The sequence below is a fragment of the Crotalus tigris genome, unplaced genomic scaffold (genome assembly GCF_016545835.1).
Source record: "Crotalus tigris isolate CLP2741 ecotype Arizona unplaced genomic scaffold, ASM1654583v1 scf7180000020218.1340706, whole genome shotgun sequence".
Classification (NCBI taxonomy): domain Eukaryota; kingdom Metazoa; phylum Chordata; class Lepidosauria; order Squamata; family Viperidae; genus Crotalus; species Crotalus tigris.
The window spans coordinates 148,170-175,830 of NW_024097911.1; the positions used below are offsets into that span (position 1 = coordinate 148,170).

Genomic DNA, 27,661 nt, shown 5'->3' on the forward strand with positions numbered 1-27,661 from the left:
GAGGATTCTAAATGGATCTAAAGTCACCCTGGAGAGATGACAAAGAAGGAGCCCCCTCCCAATCGATCACAGAAAGACGGTAGTCGATCTGTTTGATCTGGGGGAAGCCCTCCAACCCGACAGCAGAAAGGCTAGCTGAACTCCGGTGACTAGCCCAAGCTACCGGCATCTGAAGTCCAAAAGCAACAACTAAGAACAACAGTGAACAATGTGTTTGGAACTGTATCTCCTTGCCTGCTGTTCCTTGCCTGAGTGCACTTTGGGAATGGCTTTGTAGAAGGGATTCCTGCCTGCTAGGAAGCTGGCATTAGAGTCATTCATGGGAGGATACAACTTTCAATTTCAAGGGACATAGTAGGATTGATAAACAGTCTGCAAAATATCTTTATAAACACTCAACCTTGCAGTATCAAGCCACAGAGCCATACAAGTAAATTTTCTTGGTAGAAAACGAGTGGTTTTAAGCAGCAGAACTGCAGGATACAATATTCTTGGCCAATATTCTTTTAAACAAGACACTAATCTATCCACAAAATCCAAATCTGGATCTTCTTAAGTTTAGTTGTAAAATAGATAGATTTTGGCACTTTGCTTCCCACAGAGGTGCTTTCAACAGAAGAGAAGGAAAACTACTGAGCCTCTTAATACTCACTTCCACCAATCGGATCTCCTTGGCCAGGTCTTTGATGAGTTGTGCTGGACGTACCGTCCCAGGAATTTCTTCTTCATGCTCAGCCAAAGCCTGGGAAGAATAAGATCTACTCTACTTTTCTCTGCAAAATTGAAACATCACTGAAGAGTGCAAAGGCTTCCCCCAATCTACTGCTTTCTAGATTTGTTGGACTACAACTCTTAGAATTCCCTGCTGGATGACTGAGGTCATCAGCCTAAAGCTGAGCCACTCTGGACTGCTCCTGGGACAGAATATTCTCCACTATATTAGTCTTCTATTTCAAGAGAGGTCTTAAAGGTAGTCCTTGAGTTATGACCATAATGGAGTCATAAGTCATAATAGTTGTAAAACAGGTCAGTCACACGAATGACCCAATTCTATGTTTTTTGTGGTGGTTGTTAAATGAATGCAGCGGTCGTAAGTGTGAACATGACAGTTGTTAGATAAATCCACTGTTTGCTATGGCACGGTTTTGCCAAAACCCAGAAATGCCAGGTTTGGGCAAAATGTTGTAAAATATACGCAATGACCATGGGATGCTGCGAATGTTTCCTAGCACCCAAAGTGCTGTCACATAACTAGGGGGGAGGAAACTCTCAAAACTTCGGGTCCAAGTCATAAGTCCCCTTTTTTAGGACCTTCTGGGTCCTGATTGTTACCCAGCCCAAATACTAATGAGTTCTTCTCTCAACCATTTACCTCCTTTTTAGTCCAGGAGCGGAAGGCTGTGTTGAGGGCTTTGGCTCCATGAGCCAAATAGGCAGCTGGGTGCCTACGGTTTTCTCGAAGGCCTGCCAGGAGAGAAAGAGAAAGAGAAAGAGAGAGAGAGAGAGAGCACATCAGTGGTGGCCATTCTCATGAGCCACAGGGAGAAGGGAGGATACTAAAAATAAGCATACGCAAAGCTCACCTCGGAAGATATCCAGGAGATGTTTGCCAACGTACCAGCAGATAGTTTCGAAGTTGGGGAATTTGAAGAGATCAGCTGTGCTGAGGCGCTTTTCAATCTCATAAGCCCTGGGAAGGAAGGAAGGAAGGAAGGAAGGAAGGAAGGAAGGAAGGAAGGAAGGAAGGAAGGAAGGAAGGAAGGAAGGAAGGAAGGAAGGAAGGATGTAATATCTTCCACAAAAAGGACATTGCTTCTGTAAACAATGCTAATTGGCAAGACTCCTCTCCTCGGATGGTTTGGTCAACAGCTGCTAATCAGAGCCATAAGAAACTATGTAGGCACTAAGCACCCATTCCTCTGACTTACTCCTGGTTCTAGTCAGCACTGCATTAGGCAACTAAGATTTCATGAGGCATTCTCTAAGGACTAGAAACACAACCGTTAAAAAGAAACCCAATTCAGATAGAGGTAGTCCTCAACCTAGGACCACAACTGAGCCCCAAACTTTCCTGACTAAGCAAGGCAGTTGTTGAGCTTTGCTCCATTTTACAATCTTGTTTGCTAGTTGTTAAGCAAATCACTGCAGTTGTTAAGTGACTCAGGCAGTCATTAAGTGAATCTGGCTTCCCCATTAACTTTGCTTCTCGGAAGCCAGCTGGGAAGATCGCAAAAGATGATCACATGACCCTGGGACAGAGCAACTGTCATAAATACCTGCCAGTTGCCAAGCACCTGAATTCTGATCACATGACCATGGGGATGCTGCAATGGTCATAAGCGTAAAACCGGTCATAAGTCATTGTTTTCAGGGGGATTGTAACTTTGAGCAGTCACCAAACAAATGGTTTTAAGTTGAGGACTCTCTTTCCTCAATTCTTCAACCAATGTTAGGTTTGGTATGCTTCCGGGTGTTTCTACTCCCACATCCAGGACCTTTTCAAGAAACGATGTTATGCCAGGCCAGATCACTGCATTCTCTGCTTTAATATCATCCACATTAATAAACAACAACTCTCTGAGGGCTTTTCAGAAGGAATCTTTCCCAGACACAACTCGGAGAAGTCAAAAAATGAACTCGGGATCTCCACCCTCTATTTCTGAGTCTTGGCTTTTCCCTGGATGATTCCCCAGATGCTCAATGGTGGCTAATTGCTCCCCTGCCAAGCTTACTTGAGCTGCATCTCAATGTTGAGACTGTGTAGAAAATTGCCCCCAAAGGCCAGGCAGTCCACAGGGGTCAGCACAGCATGGATCCAGCCTGAAAGAACAAGAGGTGGTAAGATGGTAAACAGCTTCTCAGGAACATTGACAAGAGGGGAAACAGCTGTTGTTGGTCTGAAATGGCAAAGGGGAAAAAGGACTTAAGGCATTTGCTACTCTACATGACCCAGCTATTATCTTCCATCGTTTCCTCCCTTCGTTAACACTGGGCAATCAGTGCGGCTTGGATCCTCTCAAACAATGCCATCCAAAGAGCAGGGCTTCTTGGTCATGTGTCCTGCTCCCTGGAACGGTATCCTTCCAGGGGGTATCCATGTTTCTCCCTCCCAGCCCCTGTGATATGGAGTTTATGGAGCTCGATGGATGATGTTTTTGTTAGAGGGAATGGGCTGGTGCAGATGCATAGGATTTTCCTCCTGTTTTTCTCTTTTTATTTATTCTTTTTCCGTGTTGTAAACCACCCGTAGTAATTTTGGAGTTGGCTGGCCTTTAAAACACAAAGAAACAAACCAACTAACGATCAACCTTTACACACAAATAGCCAAAGTGAACAACAAATTGTCACACAAAATGGAAGCCACAGGAAAAGAAGCGCCCCGGAAATGAGAAAATCTAATCAACTGGGAATGATATATGATCAACCTGGTTCCCTTACCTGTTGGTATGAAGAGGGTCTGGCCCTGGCGGACAGGACAGCGATAGCACCTATCCACTTGGTCCCCAAAGAACATTTCAGTCTGATTGGAGGAGCTGCTCCATGCCTCAAAGAGTGTCAGGTTGGCTGAAGTGGGACGTACCAGGTAGAAGATCTTCTCTCCCTGTGGGGAAGGATACAGAATAAACTGCCATACAGAGTCTCCTCCCTCTTATTCCAAAACAATAAGAGCTGAGAGAACAAGGCACACATAAGTAAAGGAAAGATGCAATAAAGCAGGGAGAGCTGGGGGACTTTGCAGTAACCTTTACATGGGGACACGTCTAATGGACAATTAGGCTGTTCCAAAGCTAGGAAAAATGCTGTTGGCCTCACATTTCAGAGGCAGCATTTGAAGAGTAACAGTAAGACACAGCCACCTTCCTTGCCTGTCAGCTTGCGCTGTCCCACAGATAATCTTACCCAGTAATTTTACCAAGCTTTTTTTAAAAATAAGATTCAATTTTTTTTACAGATGTTGGCACAGGTTTTTTTTCTTTATCTTTGCCTTATAACTTATTTTCAGAACTGTATGTCTTTTATACATTAAGGCAATCAAAGACCACAGTGCATGCCAAGGTTATAGAAAGTCTGGGCCAAGAACAGTTGAATTCTAAAGAAGAGGTGTGCTAAGTAAGAACATCTGCGTAACTTTTTGTATTTTGTAGTTTATAATGAGAGACATGAAGATATACAGTATGCCGAAGTTCAGTTTTTTGGCTGCTGAAAATCTCTGTTTTGCTTCTGGCTACAGCTGCAGATTTCTCAGGCCATAAGGACTAGTTTTCAAATGACAGCAGAGGTTTTCCAGGTGCTGAATTCCGCAGTTATCATTCAAAAGTGTCTTTTCATGGCATAAACATATTTTTTGCAATTGTAAACCAACATTTCATGGCCTATTCCAAACAGGGTCCAAAAATAACTCCTCCACCCTTCCCCAGACTGTGTTTTCTTTGCTGAATTTCAAGCTACCATCATCCCCAGAAACCTTTCTTAAAACATGCATGTGCCTTTAAATCCTGGTGATTGCCTGGACTAGTCCTTGCTATTTTGGGGCAAGATTTCAGAAATAGCTTGCCCTTGCCTTCTTCTTCTTAGGGCCAAGAGAGAGCGGCTGGCCCCAGGTACCTAGCTGGCTTTGTGCCTAAGACAGGACTGAACTCATTACTTCCCCATTTCTAGTCTGATGCTTTAACCACTACACCAACTGGGCTCTCATCTTAAACCATGAGAAATGCATAAATTAAAACCATTACATTCCTTCTTCTGTGGATTCAGTATATTTTCTTCATACCGACACCTCCACAAAATGCCTTTAACAAGAATCCTTGTCAGAAACTAATGACAAAAAAAAATAAATATCATACTGGCTGTCAGTATGAAGCTGTGAATGGCAGCTGCATCCCAACAACCTGGGGCTCCTGTGGTGAGAATGAATGCAATGTTGCCTAGTTCTCGCTTGCCTTAGCGAAATTCATTAACTGATCCGACTATCTGATGTGGGCTATACCACGCTGGAGTGTAACTTTGCATCTTATTTTCCTCTGCTGCTCCAACTACTCTCATTTTCCTCCTTCAATTACACCAGTACCAAAAACCCCTGAAAACAAAGATGCAGTGATCAGCCGCCTGGGAAAGCCAAGGGAAATCATCAAAACAATTAAAAAACGAAAATTAGAATATTTCGGACATGTGATGCGACACCCAGAAAAATACGGCATACTCCATTTAATCCTCCAGGGAAAGATTGAAGGCAAACGAGGTCCAGGCAGAAGAAGAACATCGTGGCTTCAAAATCTAAGGGACTGGTTTGGACAAAACTCAGCAGCACTTTTTCGTGTAGCTGCTGATAAAGACAGGATCGCCAACATGATCGCCAACGTCCGATAATGGATATGGCACAAGAAGAAAGAAGAAGAAGTGGGAAGGACCATTCAAACGTTCGAACATCCCCAAGGCATTCTGCCAGTTCTGAAGCTTTGCATAAGGTCCTCCTTCTATCCCATATATCAGATTCTTACCCGTAGGACATGATACCAGACAGAGGTGCCCCCAAAGTCAATGTGGAAATCCGTATAGCTGTCCCGCACCCCCATCAGGCAGTACTTTTGTACGCTGGGGCGCTCAAAGACTGATTCCCCTGGCCACAGGTTCTCCACCCAGGATAACTTGCGCACAATCTTCGGGGTTTCCACCAAATTAGACAACCTGAAAAATTGCAAAGGCAAATAAACAACCTCATCGCCTTCCAAAAGACCCTCGGGAATGCTTTCAGGTGGCTGGTGGAGAGAGATGCCTACTAATACTTAAACCCATGGTCTGTTCCTCCCCCTCTCCCCCACTGCATCTAGGAAAATATGGCAGGAAGAAACATCTCTATCCTCATTTGTGAGAAAGGGAACAATTACAACTCAGTGTCTTCCAAATAGTTATAAAAGTAGTGTTTGAGGTATGACTGTAATAGAGCTTGCCCAATATTTTATAAGTCTTAACAGTTGTAAAATGGGTCAGTCTGATCTAATTTTATGCTTTTTTGCAGTGGTCACTGAGCGAGCACAGTGGTTGGACCTGTGAACACGGACGTTGTTAAGCGAAACCATTATTTACTATGACACAGTTTTAACTGCCTGACAATGCAACTGAGCACCCAAATTGCAGTCATGTGACCCCGGGGGGAGGAGCTCCTGATCATCAGGATTTCGTAGTCAGGTCACGAGTCCCCTGTTTCAGGCAAGTCGTAACTTTGAACAATCGTTAAGTGACCAGTTGTAAATCGAGGACTACCTCTTACTGATTGCTCAGAATGTTCAGCCAATATTAGCCTTCACCTCCCATCTGAAGGTGGAACAAAATGGAAAACTTCTTGATAGCCCCTTCAGGCTAAATAAAACCGCTCGGGGGGTGGGGGGGGGAGATAATACATCTTGAGGCCAGAACATGGGAGTCTTGTAGATCCAGGTTCTCCAGCTTGGGTGGGGACGGGGTGCAGACCAGAAATAACTAGACTGCTTTTGCAGTCTCAGATGCACCTTTCCTTCTTACAACCGCTTTGTATTTTTTACCTGGTTTCTGAGAATTCCAGACTGATGACATTGAGCACTTTCTCTCGGCGGCTGCTGCAGTAGTAGCTGACAAAGTCCCCCAGGCGCATCTTGAGGTCAGCTTGGCGTGTCACATCAATGACATCAATCTCCTTGTCTGCACCTGTTAAGAAAGAGATACGCCTCACAATGAGCAAGTCAGCTGGGAGGAAGCAGCAGCAACGGGCGGCTGTGTTTCCCTGAGTTACGCCCCTGAAGTATACTGTGGAGCAGCCAGCAAACTCATCAGAAGCTTAGTAATGCAAGCATCTCCCTCTAGTGGTCCTTCCCACCGGCACCTTCGTCAGCAACTGCTACTTATACCCAAGGGCCAGAATGCCATTTTGTCAAAGGCTGCTAGACTACTTACTACCCCGTTTCCCCAAAAGTAAGGCCTACCCTGAAAATAAGCTCTAGCTTGATTTTGGGGGGGGTGGGTCTAATATAAGCCCTACCCCCACAAAATAAGCCCTTTCAGAATTCCAAACCCTTCATTCATGAAATGCTCTGCATCTATATTACAACATGGGATGCTGCATTGATTGCCTATTAGCAAGTCATTCTTAGGGAGAACCAGCCCACAAAAGCAACAACATTCACTTTGAACAATAGCACTTCAGCTTGCAACATGGGAAGGGTTGCCTTATGCATTGAAGAGTATGCTACACTCCGTATCTCTTTTAGGGAAGGCAGGCAAGCTGATGTCATCTATTATTTTCTGAACTGTAACTCTTGCTCTTTACTGGGACTGATAAAAGTTAAAGTCCAAGGCATCTGGAGAGCACTAAGTTGCCTTAATCTGTCATAAATTATACCACGTTTGTGGAATAAGTAAGAAACAATGATGCCTTATATTCTTATTGACACTCTGCATCAAAATTAGGAAACTCGGGGAATATTCCCAACAATTTTTGGGAACTGCATGCTCCAGAAGATTAATAATAGTAAGTGAACTGACTTGTGGAGAAATCTAAAAAAATAAAAAAAAAGGGGTTTTGCTTGGTTTTGACAAAGTAGCTACTTGAACCCAGGCATCAGAGCTTATTCCAGGAGTTTTCAATCTATGGTCCACAGGAGGGAGGGGGAGACACAATGTCATCACAGGGAGTTCACGAAGCTTTGAAGAAATGTTATGATTTAAATCTTGAATTAAGTCTTGGTGGTCTGTAGCCGCAAAAGGTATTTAAAGGGGGGGGGACTGTGGTGAAGAAAAGGTTAAGAACCACTGGCTTATTCAACAAGTTATCATTAGATCAAACCATGACTCAGTATAATGTCTCAACTTAGCCACTGAGGGATTGAAAAAAAAAACCTTCTGCAGAAGTTCAAGGCACCTTAGCCTACAGCTACACAATCACTGCTATTGATTGAAAGTCTCCTATTCATCTCTATGAACGGTAGTTAAGAACTAGCTGGACAGGCAAGGCTAACCAACATCAATTTTCTTTGAGCAAAGTGTGGGTAAGCAATCTGGCAAAGGACCAGCACGTCTCTGAGCAAAGAGCCCATGTAGTATTTTCTCAGGTCTGGATTTATTGAATCCATAATCACAGCCAGCAGTTAGACTGTGGAACTTTTAACTGTCGAGATATTGTTAAAACAGAATTTCTAGCATCCTTATCATTGCCACTGCTGATTAGCAGTGCTGGAAATTAAACCTGAGCACCAGCTCAGTAGTTATTTAGTACCATATGCCTGAATTTGAGGACTGCTGTTAGTCAACAGTAGCCCAAAACAAACACGTACAAGAAACTATTTAATTCCTGTGCTGACATTCTGACCCGGTTATTCGGGTCTTTTGTCTTTTTTGCTCTGTAAACACCACGAGCACAAATGCCTATGGAAAAGCAAAGCATGGAAGCTATAAATAATATGTTCTTAGTTCAGTTTAATAACTCTTGCGATGAAAGAAACATTCATTTCCTTGTTAATCTTTCCAAGATCTCTGCGCTCTCAGTAAGAATAGCAGTAGCACTTAGCAACAGCACTTAGACTTATATACCACTCCACAGTGCTGTACAGCCCTCTCTAAGTGGTTTACAGAATCCGCACATTGCCCCCAACAATCTGGGTCCTCATTTTACCAACCTTGGAAGGATGGAAGGCTGAGTCAACCTTGGGCCAGTCAGAATTGAACTCCTAGCAGTGGGCAGAGCTAGCCTGCAATACTGCATTCTAACCACTGCGCCCCCATGCAGCAAAAGGTGAGAACAGATTTCTTTCTAATGGACATGGATAGCTTGACCTTTCTATATCTGCAGAAAATACAAATCTGTATATCTGCAGATAACAGAAAGAAAAATGAAAAGGAGTGAGAACAGAACATTTTGAGAAGGCTTCAGGAATATCTCCAATGGGATGCACTGAATCTGTTACACTCCACCGATCACTGAATCTTAAGGATATTATAGAGCTAGAAAAAGTGCAGAGAAAAAGCAGCCCTAACGTTTAGTGGGATGGAATACCCACGCTCCAAGAAAGATCCCAGAGATTATGTTTCTAATCTGGAATAAATTCCCTTTTTAAGACGCTGTGGTTCCTATTCAGGGTAGAGTCAGGGCAATTAGATGGAACTGAGCATTGACTGGCCGGATACCCTTCCTGATGCCTATGCAGAGTTCATAGCAGGTATTTTCTCTTTGCGCTTTAGGAGAGAAACATCTGCCGCTAGCTAGGATCAAACTCTCAACCTTCCAACTGGGCGGCAAGTATATTTACCACTAGACCACCACACCACACCAAGTCTCTAACATGGAATGAAGGAGGGTAAATGGATACTGTATAGCACAGGGGTAGGCAACCTTGGCTTTTATGACTTCTGGACTTCAACTCCCAAAATTCTGGGAGTTGAAGTCCACAAGTCATAAAAGAGCCAAGGTTGCTTACCCCTAGCAGAACAAAAGATTTTGCATAGCACAGGTAACATGGACATATTTTTTCCTGCCTCTCTCTCTCTAGGACAGTGTTTCTCAACCTTGACAATTTTAAGGCATGTGGACTTCAACTCCCAGAACTCCACAGCCAGCAATGCTGTCTGTGCAATTCTGGGAGTTGAAGTCCACATGCCTTAAAATTGTCAAGGTTGACAAACACTGCTCTAGGATATCCCCCCCCCCCAAAAAAAAAAAGACTAGGAGAAGGAGAAACATTTTTACACAGCATTACTTCAACTATGAGATTCACTTATCAGCAGGTATAGGAACTGCACCTAGTTTGGACTGCTCTGAAAGGGGATTGAACAAATTTAGGAAGGATCAATGGCTATGAATACTGATGGCTGCCTCCTAAATACTAGTCACCGTACCTTAAATACCAATTGCTGGAATGTGACAGTAAAAGGGATTATTATCCTCCAGCCCAGACTTGTGACCTTTCCATATGCATCCTATCTTCCTTGTGTACCCAGCACAGCCATGATGAACTGATGTACTTGCAAACCCAACAGTACAAGTGCAACAAACTTTGGCTCAATCAAACATGCAGTTCTCTCCCTTTCTTAAGCTTTAATTTTTCTGCAAATTGAAGAATCTTTGCTGAGATGCAGGGACTGAAAAGAACCACATCCTTGGTCATAGTTCAAGTGGATACATTCTTCATTAGTGTTGGAAATTGAGGGAATGAGCTTAATCTAAGCAGCCTGCAATGACGAACAGTGTGGCTTTGTTTCATCAATCTCTGATGAGAAGTCATTTTGACCTCTGCATAGAAGTGAATGATTAATACTAATGCCTTATGCCTAATACTTCTCCTGATATAAAGAAACAAAAAAAATATAATAATGAAAAATACATCCTGTCAGCAAGAAATGACCTTTAGCTTTCTCTTCGGCCTACGGCACTAGCTATAGCCTGCAAAGTAGTGGGAGGGAAATATTTTGGATTTCACTTCTCTCCAACTTAGCTAGTAGGGAAAAAAAACGGTGGGAACTGCCCTGCAAAACGTATAGAGAGCTTCATGCTGCTGGCTCTTGCAACAGGCTCTCCCTCAGGTTACCATGACAGTTTGCCCACCAACCAACCCATTCTCCTAGCACTCACCAACATAATGTTCCACATCACGCACAGTGAATGAGGCTGGAGGAAGAGTCATGCCCAGGCCATCTTTCTTCAGGACCAGGAGAGGCACACTGAAGCTGTTTTCCTCCAGGAACTCCACAGTCAGTTGTGTTCCGCTTGGCTTTAGGATCACATCATCCGCACTGAGGAAGCAGAAGGGACAATCAAACCAAGGTCACACATTGCTGTTCTCTACAGCACTCTTTCCCAATTTGGTATCCGCCAGATGCATTAAAACTACAACACCCAGAATTCCCTGGTCAAAATGGCCCAAGTTGAAGGAAAGAACCAAAGCCATGGGGAGGAGGGGGGAGTACAGTATTGTAGTGCAATGGTTTTGTGTAATACACACATACTCTGGATGTTACACTTGTAAGCCTGATAAACTTTGGCTGCCTTGTACTTCCTGACTATTATAAAGCATGTAGTTTGATTCTATTTTTATTTTTATTGGTTTTTTTATATCTAATCTCCTACTATTCTGGGTCCCAATGCAGTTATAAATAAAATGTATTTTTATTTAAAACATTTTTAAACTATGCTTCATTATTTGAAATCTTGGTGCAGCATTCAGTACACATTAAAACATTCAGCATCCTTTACAAACTGCCTTTCCTTTTATTTAAATGGAACATTTGCATGGAGGAAGAAACAGAATTATTTTGATTCCTTTTCCTTCAGCAGCTGTTTGGCTATGTCTTTGGAGACCTCTGTGCAGCTGCTTGTAAGGTGGGGCAGCTGCAAAGAGTCTCCCTATAGAGACAGCTATTCTGGTGCTGGAGGAAGTAAATAGGATAACAAATTTCATATAGGAAAGAAGGGGATTTTTACCAAAAAGCAACCTGTTCTTCAGATTCTATCAAAATGGGTTATTACCCAAACCTATTGTTTAAATATTTCCCCCTCAAAGTAAAAGAACACCACTCTTGAACCTTTTTCAATAATGTCTTGAAAAAAAGAAAATGCACCAAAGAAATAAATGTATTTAATTGTTTCACCAAAGTTAAAGCAGTCTTGACATTATCGCTGGGCAAGTTTATTAATTCTACCCTGCCGATCGTTGCTATCCGAGAGACTGCAGATCAGTAAATCTTGGCAAGGCATTTCAGAAGTTGCAGAATTACAGCTCTCAGCATCCTTCTAAAGCAGGGGTGTCAAACTTGCAACGTCATGTGACATGTTACGACGTATTGTGACTTTTTTTCCATTGCCGGCAATGGGGTGAGTACGGTTTTGCCATGATGCATCCGGCCCGTGTGCTGGCAGTTTGACACCCCTGTTCTAAAGGAAAGGTAGTAGTGAAAGCTGATGGAAGTTGTAGTTCATTAAATACTGCCCATTCTTGAGCAGAGGAATTCTTTTTGAACAAGTTTTACAATAAAATTGTCCTGAGGAACTGAAAGAAAGGCTTCAATTTAGCTAGAAATCAACCAGTTATCCCACAATATGGCTATTTGAAATGCCCCTTTTTTCCCCTTTCTTTAATTGCTAAAACATCCATCAAGCATGATCTCACCTAGGAAATGTCCTGCTGCGAAGTTCTTTGATGAATTGACTGCTACCGGTCTTCACCGTCTTGCCAACCTCTTTGTTCACAGAGGATTCAGTCTGTTTTGGATTTCCTCGGCGTCGTTTCACTGAGGGAGGGAGAGACGAAATCAAAATATATACAGAAGCATATGGGCAATTCAACAAAAGCAGTGCAGAGATGATGATGTTGATGATATCCCACTTCTATTTTGCTCAACTCAAGGCAGTCAACGTAATGCTTCTATTTCCTACGAAGAATCTGGCAAGACCACTGATGAAGTAAGCCTGCCCAATATCAATAATCATCTGCCAGAACACCAACAGATGATGTATAGATACATATAAACAATTGATTAAAAACAGGTAATTTTGATGATTGCAAACCACAAGCTTGAAAAATGTCATCAGTATCTACTGGAATTTCAGAAGTCAAAAGGTTTGCTGAAAAATTTTACCTATCGGGGCTGAGCTAACAAGTTGACTAGATCAGTGAAGGCTTTTTAAAAACAGATTGTGCAATGTATGTTTATTATTTATTTGATTATATAATTAGAATGAATAAGCACACAAATTATGCACACAGAACCAGATGGCACACATTTGCTCAACGTGCCTAACTGGGGTAGAAATGGTTGAACAGAATTTTTATAGCTGTAGATATAAGTAAAACTCTGTAGTTGTTTACTTGTCATAAAAGTCCAGGACCTATACTCATTGTAAAAGAATATAAACAGTAGAACAGCAGCCCATAAAGCAGGCATGTCAAACTCGCGATGTCACGTGACATTGAGCGACATATTGCGCCTTTTCCCCCATTGCCAGAAATACGGTGGGTGCGGTTTCGGTGTGATGCATCCGGCCCGCGGGCCAGCAGTTTGACAAGCCTGCCATAAAGGTAAGGAAACTGGGTTAGGCATGCAGGAAGAACTGTGCAAAGTTGTCAAAAAAGATTCTCTTCAGTTTTCTTTAGCTGGCAGACTCTGTTCCACTACAAATATGTATTTTTTTAAGTTCTTGTTCACAAGAATTTGTACCATACACCATATATTTTGGCATTCGTAATGAAATATCAACCATGCAGTCATCAGTATGTTTGTTTACATTGTATTTTATCTTCTTGGAAGTGAAAAATATAAAGAGACATAAACTTACTGACAGACGGTCCGTGAAGCAGTTCACAGTTGGGGCAGTGATATAAGTCAATGTCAACTGCCGCATCCTCTTCAACTCCAACGCAGCTTGAAGAGAGAAAGAAAATTGCTTACCTTGATCAACACTGACTTTAAAAAGTTAGACTCAAGTATCTTCTTCTGAAACGTCTAGCCTGGATGACAGCCCGGCAAAGATCCTGGAAGCTATCACAACTCTGAATCACAGGTGTAGGTGAATTCTGAATGTCTGTTCTGCAGGCCTAGTGCTTCTAGGCTAAAGACAGGGAGGGTGCCTGGGGAAGATACTGGAGGGAATGAGCACACCCTTTCCTTGATGGAGGATGTGTTTCTGATCCAGTCCAAGAAATTTTCATATTCTAACCAGCATAATTCAATACCCATATTGAGACGAAGCATCAAGCAGTCCTCCTGAAGTTCAACTACTATCCAGATTCACTTTGATTTATCTGAACATTCTACAGAGTAAAGGCATTTAGCAATAACTTTACCAAAAAGTCATCTTCAGCATAAAAAGTATTACACAAAAGTCGTCTGAGGTAGAAAGGAACAGGAAGTGGTGTGGAGTTGAAACACAACAAGAATAGGCTGAAAGCTGTTGTGCATGTCTTTAGTGAACATCTTTGTGATTCTGCTTATTCTTGAGCGGGTCACTCCAGACACAATGAATGCCGGTTTATCTGAGGGAATGTATTTATTTCACTGTTTCTTAGTGGACCATACTCAAAACACTTCTTGCTATGTAAGCCTACTTCAGTCCAAATTGATTGGCATTATTAAGGCTTACGGCAATGATAATGAACTCCCTCCTTTCAGAATTATGGGATACGATTCCCTTATTTCTTGGTTCTTTATAAAATTCCCTTATTTCTTGATTCTTTATAATGCTGGTTAATTGGGAATCCAACTTCATCACCTACCTTTGGTTTAACTCATCTTAGTTTTGTACCCAAGTTTTGTTGCCAAAAAAAAAAAAAAAAAAAACCCACCACATCTGTATGAATCATGCCAGGAGCACCTTTATATAGATTAATCCTCTGACTCTCTAAATATTTGTTGCCTCTGACTACTACAAGCATCCCAATGTAGAGACAGGGTACCATTAATTACTAGGGACAAGGGTTTTTTTTTTTTAATGCCTCATTGAAGAGTTTAACCACCCAATTTTTGCAACATGAATTTCAACTACATAAATCTTAGTCAGCTAAACAATTCTGAATGCAACCACCCGCTAAGACTTAGTGCTATATGTTACCCGTGCCCTGGAAAACGTCCATTTACATTAGCACTGAAAGAGAAAACAGGCTTAGGCAGTTCAGTGTGGCCAAGATCTGCAAACAGCCATTTCCACTCAACATTTGTTTCTCACCTGCCATGGAACCAGTCCTGGCAAGCATCACACTCGATCATGAAGCGGGTGACATCGTAAGGCAGGCGACAGAGACAATACACTGGCACAGAGGCCATGGTGGAGGAAGGGGCTGCTCCAAGTTCAAGCAAAGGAAGACCCTCGGGAATCAAATGATATCAAACTGTCCGCTAGGGCAAGCTGGAGGAGAGGCTTCTCATGCCGAGGCCTGAAGGAAAAGTCCTGTCCCAGCTGGGGTTAAGTGAGGATTAAAAAAAAAATTCATTCACGCACACGCACCCAACCTCTCAAGGCACCAACTTTTGTGCAAAATGCAATTGTGACCCTGAAAAAGTCCGGCCGGCAGAAACAAAAACAAACCAACAAGCAAACAAACTGGTCTCCTCCGCAGATCGCCTCCGAACCCGTTCCCTGACAAACCTCGCGTTTCAAGAGGGCTTTCCCTAAGAATCCGAAATCCTCCGAAACATTTTTCCCCCGAGCTCGCAACGCCTCCTCCCCGCTCCGTCCAGAAGTTTGCAGGCTCCTTTCCCCTTCCAAGGGGGGTGGTGGTGGAAAGGGGATCCCCGATCTCCCTCCCGAATTAAGGGAGTCTCCGTCCAATCGGCAGAACCTGCTTTCCCCTTCTTTCTTCTCCCACTTCGTCCCCGGCGGGGGGAGACCCCTCAGCTCTTCCTCAGCCCCGACAAAGCGCGCTACGGCTGCCCCGCTCTCCAAGGACAACCTCTGAATTTCCTTCTCCCCGAAAGAGCGAAATCATTGTTTCCCTCCTTCCCTCCCTCCCTCAATTCCCATCCAAGCTCCCCCTTACTCCCACGATTTTGGCTTGGGGCTCTCCCTCTTTTAAATCAAAAGATTTCTCTCAAACCCCCCCCTCCCGCCTTTCTTCTTGCCCCGGAGCCGAAGGCGGACGCGAGACTGCTGATTCGCACGCCAGATCCCGGCACCTTCTCCCCGGCGGAAGCGACAACGCCAGGACGGGGATTGAGGCCTTCACGAAGCAAAAGCAATTCCTCTAGGCTTTTCGGCCGCTGAAAAGGCCTCCGCGAGGCCTAAGGTCCTGGGGTTTTCTTTTCCAGCTTCCCAATAAAGTTTTATTCAAAACAAGGGAAGGGAGAGGAAGGGAATAGAGGAGGGGCTGGCGGCCATCTTAGGAGAGGCAAGGCATGGGAACGCGGGGAAGCCATCTTGAGAGTGGCGCTGGGGCCGCAAGGCAAGCAACGTCTAACGACGATTGCGGCAGCCATTTAGGGAAGCGGGTCAAGGAGAGAGTTTTACCATAGAGAGAAATGGAGCGACGGATAGAGCGCCCTCAGACGCCACGAAAGAAGGCGGGATATTTGGGTTATTTTTGAGACACGGGGGATAAATACCGGAAGCGATGGGAGATCCGGATTTTAGTGTAGCGCCGACGGATTGTCCTTCCCGGAACTCGTTTCGTTACTTGAGATTACCCGCTTAATCATCTATGCGTCAGCCTATGTTTTCAAAATTCAGTCCTTCTCTTTTGTGGGGGAAATGCCGAGTTTATTTCGTTGGATTTACGACTGCATGGAACATATATGTATGAAACTGAGTCTGCAGGACCAACTGAAATAGAGCATGTGATGGAGCTTGGTGTGTGCGACAGGTTTAGGAGTCTGCTGTGTGTGTGTTTTATTTATTTATTTTGTCGATCTGGGTGTACATGACTGCCTAAACGGGTTCCTGCAATTTTCTTGGCAACATTTTCAGAAGTGGTTTGTCATTGCCTTTTGTTCTTCCTAGAGCTGAAGGAGAAGGATTGGTCTCAAACTCGGTCTCTAGTTTCCTAGCCTAAACCAAACTGACTCTTGTGTTACAATTATTTTAGGGTAAAAGGCAGAATTGGGTTGATGGACAACACAAAAATTAAATTTAGGATAATTTGGGAGTTAAAATGCTTGTAAAAAAAATTGCCCAATCTCTAACCTTCATTTTTCAGGTGGTCACGGAGCAGCTTCAGAGGATCTTCAATGAAGGGGACTATGTGGACCCCTTTCAGTCTGGATTCAGGCCTGGTTACAGGACCAAAATGGATGGGGGAAGAGGTAGTTTGACCATCCTTGCTCTTCTTGACTTCTCAGCAACTTTCAATACCTTTAAGCCTGATAGTTTTCTAGATTGGCTCCAGGGATTGGATGTGGGCAGCACTGTATTATGCTGGTTCTCTTCCTTTGAGACCAGTTCCAGTCAGTGGTGGGGTGTGGGGAGAGTGCCACATTTGGCCCCTGATTTGCAGGGTGTCTCAGTGCTTTCTCCACTTTTAACATGTACATGAAGCCATTGGACAAGCTTATCCATCAGCACACGATGAGGTACAATTCAGGATACAGATACTCAGCTTTTTCTCCGCCAACTCCCCTTTTTAGAGAAGTTTATAGAGAAAACAGTGGTGCTCCAGCTTCAACAGAAAGTGGATTGTTTAAACCCTTTTAAATCATGATTTAGGCAATGGCATCAGATAGAAATTACCTGGGTGGCACTAATGGATGATTTGTGTTGCACCTTCAGGGTAATTTTCAGTCTTTTAGAATGAATGTACTGGTTCAACAAGTTTATATTCTTCAAGATTAAGAAACTAGATGGGAGATTAAAGGGGAAAAAATCTTCTAAAAAGAATACTAATCAGTTCTCTTCAATCAAAAAAATGCACTTGCTCATACAGGCAGAACAGAATCAGAAACAGCAAAGCATAACAAAGGAACAATTTTTCTATAAAACAACAAGGTTCCAGTCTATATCTAATTTCCTGTAATCTGGGACTTCTGATTTTGCACCATAGCACACGGCCGAGGGATTTCAGAGCTCTGCACCTTACGGTTGGTTTTGCCGTGCCAGGGGACTCTAAATGGGTCTAAAGTTGCCCTGGAGAGGCGACAAAGAATCCATTTGATCTGGAGGAAGCCCTTCAACCCGACAGGAGAAAGGCTAGCTGCACACCAGTGACTACCCCAAGCTACCAGCAGCTGAAGTCCAAAAGCACTAACTAGAGCAACCATGAACAGCGTGCTTGGAACTGGGTGAGAATCTTGATTTTTCTCTCTTCTATTTTGTAACTGATTTCCTGGAAAAGATCCCCAAGAAGCAAAAAATCCTCCGAAAGTGAGAAAGGAGAGGACCACACTCCCCACCCTTCTATAGACGGAAGCGGGGGGTCAGAAATATATTGAAATGAACTTAATAATACTACAGTCTGGATAAATCTGAAAATCATGAAAACTGTTAAGACTTTACATCTGAAAGAGTATTGATGAAATTACAAGAAAATAACTTTTTGCTTTAAAAGTTGGAAAATGAATGGCTACTGACACCTAGTGGAAAATGAATGATTAGAGCATAGAACTCAGAAATTGGCAAGACGCCCAGAAATAAAGAACAACTTGTTCCTTTGAACCTCAGTGGCTTCTCACCAAATAGAGAACAGCTAGGAACAGAGGAAAGAAAACACACTGGGCTACCTACTACAGAGTGAGAACTATACTTGTTTTAAAACTGCTGACCTTTTGGGATTATATTTAGCTGTGATTTCTAAACTCAAGAATTGTTTACAGAGAAAGAAAAACCTTGACTTTTGGCTAATCTTATGGGGGGGGAATTTACTGGAAAGCTCCTAGGTGGTTAAACATTCTGGACTCTAAATCCAACTGGCTGATAATTGTAAGACCCCTAAATAGAAGAACTATTATATAATACTGGCTTTTTAAAAAAGATTTTATTGTTTTTTTCCCCATAAACATATGTTAATTTTTCCAATCAACGAGTTGTCTGGGATTAGCTATGCTAATACATATTCAATTCCTAATCCTTCATTCTTTCCTCTAACCAACAATAAAATAAATCCGAAATTTGATAGTAATCTGTGTCTTCGTTATCTTTCAGTCTCATAGTTAGTCTGTCCATCTCTGCACATTCCAATATTTTCCTGATTATTTCTTCTTCTGATGGCAATCCTTCATTCTTCCAGTATTGTGCGAAAATTATTCTCACTGCTTTTATTGTGCTTTGATAATTGGAAACACATTGGATTATAAAAACCATATATAAAGATAAGAACTATGTAAGATTTGGTTATTTGGACTTTAAGATTGGCTGGTTTGACAAGGCTAATTACAGAGACTACGGAACCAGTGAAACACTATGTGGAGGGAAGAGACAAAATGGATGTTACATACCTATCAAAAAGTGGCAGGAAACCACACCTAATATATCCTTCTGAAGGCTCTAGCCTGGAACATCAAAGATCTGCAGGAGCAATACTTCAAGACAAGGCAAATACTTTCCAGGAGGAAATGTATGCAATGCTATGACAGATTCAAATGACAATGGTTTCAAATCATGATGAGATTAAAAACAACTTTGACAACATAAATGAACACATCTTTAACTTAAACCTACAATTAAAAAACTCAGAAAACGACAAAGAATGAACAAACAAACCAGATAACAGAATACAAACTAGAGGACAGGGATCCAAAGAGGGAAGCTACAAATGAAGAGAACTACAGTCTAATACAAACAAAAGAAAACTTGCAAGATTTTCCCACAATGGAAATGGAAAAGATATTTTTCAGAACTTCAAAATAAACTTGAAGATAGGAAAGAAGATCTAACAAAATGGATTATACAGCAGCCAGGAGAATTATTAGAGTTTGGGAGACAAAAAACACACATTTTACCTAACTTGTCTTTTCTATTCCCAACAACATTCACAAAAGTACAGAATGAATCCTCTTGCAAGCTGAATATACTGACTTGGAAAATTACTTTGCAAAAGAAGAAGGCTAGAGTTAGATTCAAGAGATTTGATTTCACCTACCAGATGGAGTACTATATGATTAAACACTTGTTTGAATATGGTTAAAAGAATAAATAAACATGGATATAAAGGGGCCCTACAGTAAGAAGGATAAGATATATAAGTAATATAGTATTCTTTATAATATATGAAATATAAAAATATTGGGATGGTGTATGTGAATAAAAAGTTTAGATATTTAAAGGTAATTAACACTGAGAAAATTATGACTGATAAGAATGGTTTGAATATAGAGGGGAAATTAAACTTAAATAAGAATCTTGAAAACAGATATATAGTGACTTAATGACTTTTATGAATATAATTGAAACATAAGTGGATCAGAAAAGATGTTATATGCTGATTATTTGTACAAACACATGAAAAATATATTCAACCGTGTGTGTGTGTGTGTATATATATATATATATATATATATACACACACACACACACACACACACACACACAAATGAGATGATACCTCCCGCCTACCAGCCATTTGGAAACCCGCCCTTATTGACAAACGACTCCCTAACACAAAAAATGACACCAGACCCACACTCACAAAAACCACACAGGATGTCACCACCACACATCCACGCAAAAAGCAAACCCAAAGCCACACCGATGATGAGGCACGACCACAAACCAGAAGCCAGACCACAGCTTCATCATTAGCCACTTTAAACCCCTCCAATCCATACATGAAGCAAACTGACACCCTCCATGAAGAGCAGGCACGACCACGAACGCGAAGCCAAAAAATAGCAATGCAGCTCACCATTTTAAATCCCCCTGCAACTCAGACTAACCTGAGCACAACAAAGCCCCCACCCAAACAGAATACTCCCCCAGCCAATCAGAGCACAGCCAACCCCCCAGCCAATCAGAGCACAGCCAAGCTCCTAACCAATCAGAACACACCTCCATCCAATCAGAGCACAGCCAAGCTCTCATCCAATCAGTTCATACTCCCACTGGCAGTTAAAAGGAGGAAACAGCTACAATCACACATTGCTCCTAGAAGCACGAAGCCGAAAGCACCAGCCTGAAGATGACGAATGAGACTTCGTCAAAACGTCGCCAAGACACTTCCAATTTTATGTGGGAAAAAAACCGAATAACCAAAGACATATATATATATATATATATATATATATATATATATATATATATATATATATATATATATATATATATATATGATATATACTAAGTTAGTCCTATCATTTGCTTAATGTTGATAAATATATATTGGTAATGAATAGCCTAGATATAAGAAATATATCATTAATAGATTATGGAATTATAGAAATTATGTTTTAAAATATATTGAACTCCAGACAACACTAACATATATATATATATATATATATATATATATATATATATATATATATATATATATATGTATGTATGTATTAAGAACTACATTTGCTTAATGTTGATAAAATAATATTGGAAGAAGAGAAGATCAAAGAAATATATCATTAATAGATTATGGAATTATAGAAATTATTTTTAAAATATATGAACCCAGACAACACTGTTTACTAAGCACTAAAGATTGTTACTGTAAAAAATCAATAAAATATATTAAAAAAATAATTTCCTGTAATCTGGGGGTTGCTGTATTTTTTTTGCTAGATTTTTGAGGGTTGGATCATTGTTGCACAAATTCTAAATATGAGTTAGAATTGGGGCCTAGAATTATGTACTGGTGATCCTTATGACTGATAACGCATTAGGTTTCCCTGCAAGGTTAAAGTGTCATCCATGTTTCAGAGCAGAAATCAAGAGTGTTTTTCCCACTCTTTAAGATTAGATTTCAAGAGTATCCCTCTTCCTATAGCCAAGTCGAGTATTCCATCTGTATTCAGTAACCATCACAACACTCTAGCTAATTAAAGGATAGATGATAATTAATTGTCCATTACCATATAAAGATTGAGTTAAACCATAACAATCATTTTCCAAAAGATTAGAAAATGTGGGCTTAGTTATAACATAAATTTGGTATTTGTGGTACTGTCTTTTGGACTGCACATAGTCATATCAAGGAATAGTAGGCACAAGTAAATATATAGTGCCGTAATTGTATGTTTCAGGCACAGATCTGTTTTAAATTTCATTTTTTCTTCTATTCCTTAAGATTTAAGATATTTTCTTTTATCTGTTACTCTGAGCTATCATTCCTTTTCCTGGAACTGTAATTCCATGCGTGATGTATATTAAGTAACTGTTAGCACTTACATACACCTTCAGTTGAGAAAAAAGCCTGTAAGCACAGAAGTGCAACAATTGAACCCATAACATTTGTAATGTAAACTATTTTCTTCTCTTCCCCTTTCCCCAAGTAGGTTCCCATCTACTATAGTACACATTTGGGTACCATTACATAACACCTTGCTTGAATTTAGCATATCCATGCTGATCATTGTTTTATGGAGATACAAATAAAACAATCATCTTCATAATAGTAATAATAAAGTTGGAAGGGACCTTGGAGGTCATCTAGTCCAATCCCCTGCTCAGGCAGGAAACCCTATACCGTTTTGGACAAATGGCTGTCCAGTATCTTCTTAAAAACTTCCAGTGTTGGGAGCATTCACCGCTTCTGGAGGCAGGTTGTTCCACTGGTTAATTGTTCTGTCAGGAAATTTCTCCTTAGTTCTAGGTTGCTTCTCTCCTTGGTTAGTTTCCACCCATTGCTTCTTGTTCTGCCTTCAGGCGCTTTGGAGAATAGCTTGACTCCCTCTTTTTTGTGGCAGCCTGAGATATTGGAACACTGCTATCATGTCCCCCCTCGTCCTTCCCTTCATTAAACTAGACATACCCAATTCCAGCAACTGTTCCTTATATGTTTTAGCCTCCAGTCCCCTAATTTCAGTTTATATATATTTGGTACACATTTGATTGACCCAAGGCAATAGATCTTTTCTGCTGTTGCACCCACATTGTGTACTCTTCCCCCGCCCCAAATGACATCAGCTTCATCTCTCCTGAGTTTTTGAAAATCTCTCAAGACCTGGTTTTGTCAGCAGGGACCTGAGTGAACTAGTGAGGTGGCTCTGTTATTATTAACATCCCCCATTTATGTTGTTTTTTCTTTTAAACAAGAAAACTATTGCTTTTATCATTTTTAATGTTTTTACAATTATTTTTTTCAGTAACAATTGCTTTATATTGTATCGGATGTTGTACACTGCTCAGAGTCACTTTCTGTGATATGGACAGCCATAAAAATTTGATAAATATATTCTATGTAGTTTATAGAACAGAAACTATAATGTTCTATAATTGGGAGAAGCAACATCTACTGAAATTTGGCTACTGGAACTCTTAGATACTATTTTTTATGAAATGGATTTCTTCTTTGCATGTTACAATTTGGAGTTTTCCCCTCCAGCAGTTTCTGCAGAGTTGCAGCTTACACTAGTAGTGACTTGAAATGGTGGCCTAATTATATGGAGCTTAAAATAAAAGAGACACCACTTTTTCTTTACTAAAAGAATAAACTTTATTAAGCACTGTAAGTCTTTCTCCATCATCAACAGATGAACAGCGCGCCAAGATTCCACCAGCAAAAAACATTCCCAAAAGACACCCAAGCTTTCTGATCACAAACCTACTGCGATTTCCCCTGATTTAGAGCAACCTGTCCAAACTTACACTGATTAAAAAACCCGACAACCTATGGAGTATGTTGTGGGGTGCAAGGATTGGGGAGATGGGAATTTGATTATCCAAGATTGGGGTGGGGACAGTAAAGATAACATTTATCCATCCACTAAGAACAGGTGTTAATTAGCATAAAAAGAAATATTTTTTAAAAGGTAGAAGGGAATAATGTATTGATCATTATTCCCATATAAATAAAGCATGAAACTTGCAATTGACGGGTTCACTAACAAGAAAAAAATCAGATTTACTCTGTTCAGCAAAATTATTGATTTGTATTTTTTTAAGCTTAAATCTTAGGCTAAACATTTTGAAAAGGCAATTGTGGAGATATATATCTGGTAAAAAAAATGCAATGTCAAGGTTACTCAAGGAAAGTATGAGGGAAAAGACTGGTTTAAAATAACAATTGAGTTTGTTTTTACTTTTAAAAATCTCACTAGGCATTTAGTTACTATCAACAAAGCATCTACCAAAATACAAGAGCAATGGTTATAATCAGAAAAGGTGTACATCCCATCTGTAAGGGTAATATTATAAACAGATATGGTGCTTGTGGGAAGAAAGGGTTGATTTTTCAAAATTGAGGACAAAAATCTAATCTGAAAAATAACTAGAGAATGAGCAACAGCGTCTGACTTTAAGCAATGACCAGTAAATAGTTAAAAATGGAAAGATTCATAATAGTGTGTTCATTAGATTTCCTTTAAACATTAAAGGTGGACTTCAAAACAAATCAGCACAGATAAAACCAAAAAGCAGAAGAGGAGGTTTTTGGGAGGGGAGAGAATGGGAAAAATAAAACATAAAAAATAGAAGTACATGCATATTTAGCAAAGTACATGTTGTAAGTTAGCTACTATAATGATTCAACCTTGATATTAAAATTCTGCTAACTACATTAAAAATAAAAAAGAACACATTGTAGTTTGTGTAGGATTTGTGTGGCCTAATCTTAACCATGCTACTTAGAAGAAGAGACCATAGTACAATGGGCTTTTCATCCAAGTAGCTACAGTTAAGGTTTGCACTAGGTTACATTTGAAGTTGAGTGATGGGGGGGGAAATGGTGGTTCTCTGGCCCAAGTGGCTAGTTAGTGGCACTGTGTCTTCTTCACAGGCTCAAGTGTATCTATGTATAATTTGTGGATTGGGACACCCCCATATCCCTCCACAAGAATCATGTCCCTGTTGTAATAATGTTTGTCACTTTCCCCCAGGGATCCAAGGGCTCACTTGTTTGACTCTGAATCCAAGAAAGAGTGGAATTCTAAACCACACCAGAAAAAGTTAAAAGCTGTCCCTCCCTGAAAAGGCTCCCTAGTCTTTTCAAGTATATATTATATTTAAAGTATATTTGGAATATTCCATTTTCTTAAGAGTTCCAGCCAAGTTAACTGGTAGCAAAAGCTTACGAATTGCTAGCCACAGTCACAACGTTCAGTACTGCCTCAGAATGGGATGAATGACTCCTAAGAGAAAGGCAAGTAATCTTGGTCAACAGGTTGGTTTTAAACTTTCCCTCCCTCCCTGGTGACAAAATTATGAAGGAAGCATGCTAAAACCCCATGTCTATGATTTGATGGGTCAATTCCTTATAAAGGTTGTTGGATTCCAGGAAATATGCTTTAGAAATTCAGAACTGCAACCAAATACAGCAAGCTAAAAAGGTTAATCTTATATTTTCTACCTAAAAGATGTCTTCCTATATTTTAAAAGATGCAGCTTGAACTTGGAAAAACACTTTGTCACATTGGGAATTTAAGATTCACTGGATGATGAAGAGGGAAGAATCAGATTACTTCAATGAACTTTCAACATCACAATATGCTAACTCAACAATTAAATTATTAAAATAAACACGACAACATAGGTGGAGTAAATGGGCCTTAATTCACTAGGATAAATACTTGACAATCTATACCACACAAAAATCCAGTTCTAGAGGAAATCTAGACCAGGATCCCATGGCAAGGAATTCTCCAAAACTGCTGAAGTTCAATTTCCATAATCTCTACTTTAAGGATTATGGGAGTTGAAGGGCCCCAAAATGGGGGATATCAGGCAAAAGGATTACAGAAATAAATGAAAAAGAACAGCCTAGTTTCACAAATGCTCGAGAAAACCTTTGGGTCAGTTAGTTGCAACATTTCCCTAGAAATCAACTTCAATGAACTGGGCATTTGCAATTAATTGCAACCGTTTTGTTTCCAGTGATCCATACAGTTTTTTCACAGATGCAAAAAATAAATAAAATTCTTCCTTTCTCTTTTTATAAAACTTCCACATTACCTATCATGACTATTTGAAAACTTCTAAGTTTCACAGGTTATCTTGCACTAAGTTTCCATCTTTCTAGAAACGTATGGGTAGGAAAAATAGATGCTTCTTTGTATATTTAGATTTTTACTCCCAATAGGATCACCAACAGGCTAAACTTGCAATATCTATTTTTTACCAAATGATCAGCAGTGGTAACCATTCACTTACAGTGACATATTTGAAATGACACACTCTTCCAGATTTTTAAATTCAGATACAAAGGTTTGAAGGCTACATGTTTAGCATTTTTGAAATCTGAGCCCTCAGCTCCAAATCAATACCTTAGATTTCAGATTTCGCAGGAGGATCTCAGTGTTAGAAACTGTTCTTTAAAAACACCAGTTTGAAAGTTTGTCATTTTGGGGTTTCAATTCAAATTAATATTAACATTACTAAAGGCACAGTGTAACCTGTACTAACATTTGATTTCTGATCCCTCAAAATTTTTAGTAATTGCTGTAAATACATCTTACTAGTTAAGGGAAAGATAGGGAATTTGCATTCTTTTGCCCCCCGATAAAGATAAAAATAACAATATGAAAACCCTATGTGTTGTTTTTCAAAGCACAACCCAATCTAGCACAATACTCCTGCTGTAATTCAATTCCTTCCCCGGCTGTGTGTTGGACTTCAGATCCCCTAATCTCCTAGCCCAGGGGTAGGCAACCTGGGCTCTTTTATGACTCGTGGACTTCAACTCCCAGAATTCCTAAGCCAGTCATAAAAGAGCCCAGGTTACCTACCCCTGTCCTAGCCAATAGACTGAGACAGGCTATTTTGATCAAAAGAAAAGAGGGGTCCCTAGAAAAAACTCTCTCATTCTGCAAAAGTAGAACCCCAAATTATATTAATCCGCTCTATCCTAACCTTCTTTAATTCTCTCTCAAAAAAAGGCTTTCATTACAAAACCTTTCTCCAGTTTGAATGACTTCATTGTAAAAGAATACTCCTATTTTAGGTCTACAGACAAGAACCATATCAGACTGACCTGATTTGGGACACTGCAGTATGCAAGACAGTAAATGTTTGCAACAACATATGCAAATCCACTGTTGCTTAGAAAAACATTCACCAAATTTTCACTGTGGATTTAACAAGTTCATGTCATCTGGCTCTGGTACCATGGAGCAATGTGCATCGCATCAGAGCAGCTTTTTAAGAAATGATCATGTAAGTGAAAGTATTAACTTATGCAGGTAAAAGACACCTTGACCAACTGAGGTGAAAAAATACATTCAGAAATCTAAATATATCTATGGAGAAAGGGGTGATTCTTTGGATCCAGAAACAAGAAACAAAATCAATAATTTTATCAATCTCTTTGGCTCTGATACAACACTGGACTTTGAACTGCATGTTTTCATTATCCCTCTTACAGCCCCTAGGGAAGCACTTCGCATTTCTCTTAAGTATTTTAAAGCTGCATGATACCTTCTATTGTTTTGGACCAGCATACAGTAAGCAACTCCAAACAAAATCATGCCTCAGTCATCTACACATTTAAAAAATTATCCAGGATGTTTGTCAAGGGAAATTGAGTAACATTATTTCAAACCTTATTTTTTACTAGCTTGGCTTACGTCTGCATACTCCAGACCAAAACCAAGTAAAATTTAATCTTCAAACACTGAATTTTGTCACTGGTATAAAATGGCCAAATGCATATTTCCACACCCGTTTTCTAAAATGTTAAAAAAAAAACTGTACCAAATTAAATTTAGGCATCATCTTCAAGGTCTGAAATTTCACCCAGGCCCCTACATTTTTATAGAGTATCTTTGTTAACATGAAGAATTAGGATTTTTTTTTAAAAAAATCAAAATGACTTTTATATTCAATCCCACATTCCACACTCTCTTAGAAGCACAGTACAGAACTCTGTGATATTTTTATTATTATTTGCAAAATGAGCTAGTTTGCACCCAAGACTCATTAATTTTTACAGCCCAAACAGACCATAAAACCACATGAATTCCTCTGTAGAGCTTTGGAAATGGGGATTGGACCAGATTTTTTTTTCTTTTTACCTTAGCAATATAGTCAATCAAACTCTGATCCCATTCCCAGGAATTCCCTCTTCTGAAGCATTAGAAATAATAGAGGGTTAGAAATTGTAGATAACAGAAAACTGAGGCAACCTTATCTGCCCCTAAACTGTAA

General features: G+C 40.4%; 1 protein-coding gene across 2 annotated transcripts in view; it reads right to left on the bottom strand.

The window, feature by feature from the left end:
• PHF8 (PHD finger protein 8) overlaps positions 1–15,439 on the bottom strand; it is a 30,111-nt gene extending 14,672 nt beyond the window's left edge. Inside the window, exons 1-11 of one of the 2 annotated variants that reach the window (XM_039365998.1) lie at positions 14,681–15,439; positions 13,295–13,380; positions 12,129–12,249; positions 10,595–10,755; positions 6,540–6,681; positions 5,499–5,685; positions 3,439–3,601; positions 2,733–2,820; positions 1,584–1,690; positions 1,373–1,464; positions 653–742 (exon numbers count right to left, since the gene is read on the bottom strand). In XM_039365998.1, coding sequence (XP_039221932.1) covers positions 653–742; positions 1,373–1,464; positions 1,584–1,690; positions 2,733–2,820; positions 3,439–3,601; positions 5,499–5,685; positions 6,540–6,681; positions 10,595–10,755; positions 12,129–12,249; positions 13,295–13,380; positions 14,681–14,778 — 1,335 coding nt within the window. In that variant the 5' untranslated portion in view covers positions 14,779–15,439. The remainder of the gene's footprint in view (positions 1–652; positions 743–1,372; positions 1,465–1,583; positions 1,691–2,732; positions 2,821–3,438; positions 3,602–5,498; positions 5,686–6,539; positions 6,682–10,594; positions 10,756–12,128; positions 12,250–13,294; positions 13,381–14,680) is intronic. The other variant, XM_039365997.1, reaches the window with a different exon arrangement.
• Positions 15,440–27,661: the final 12,222 nt, after the last annotated feature.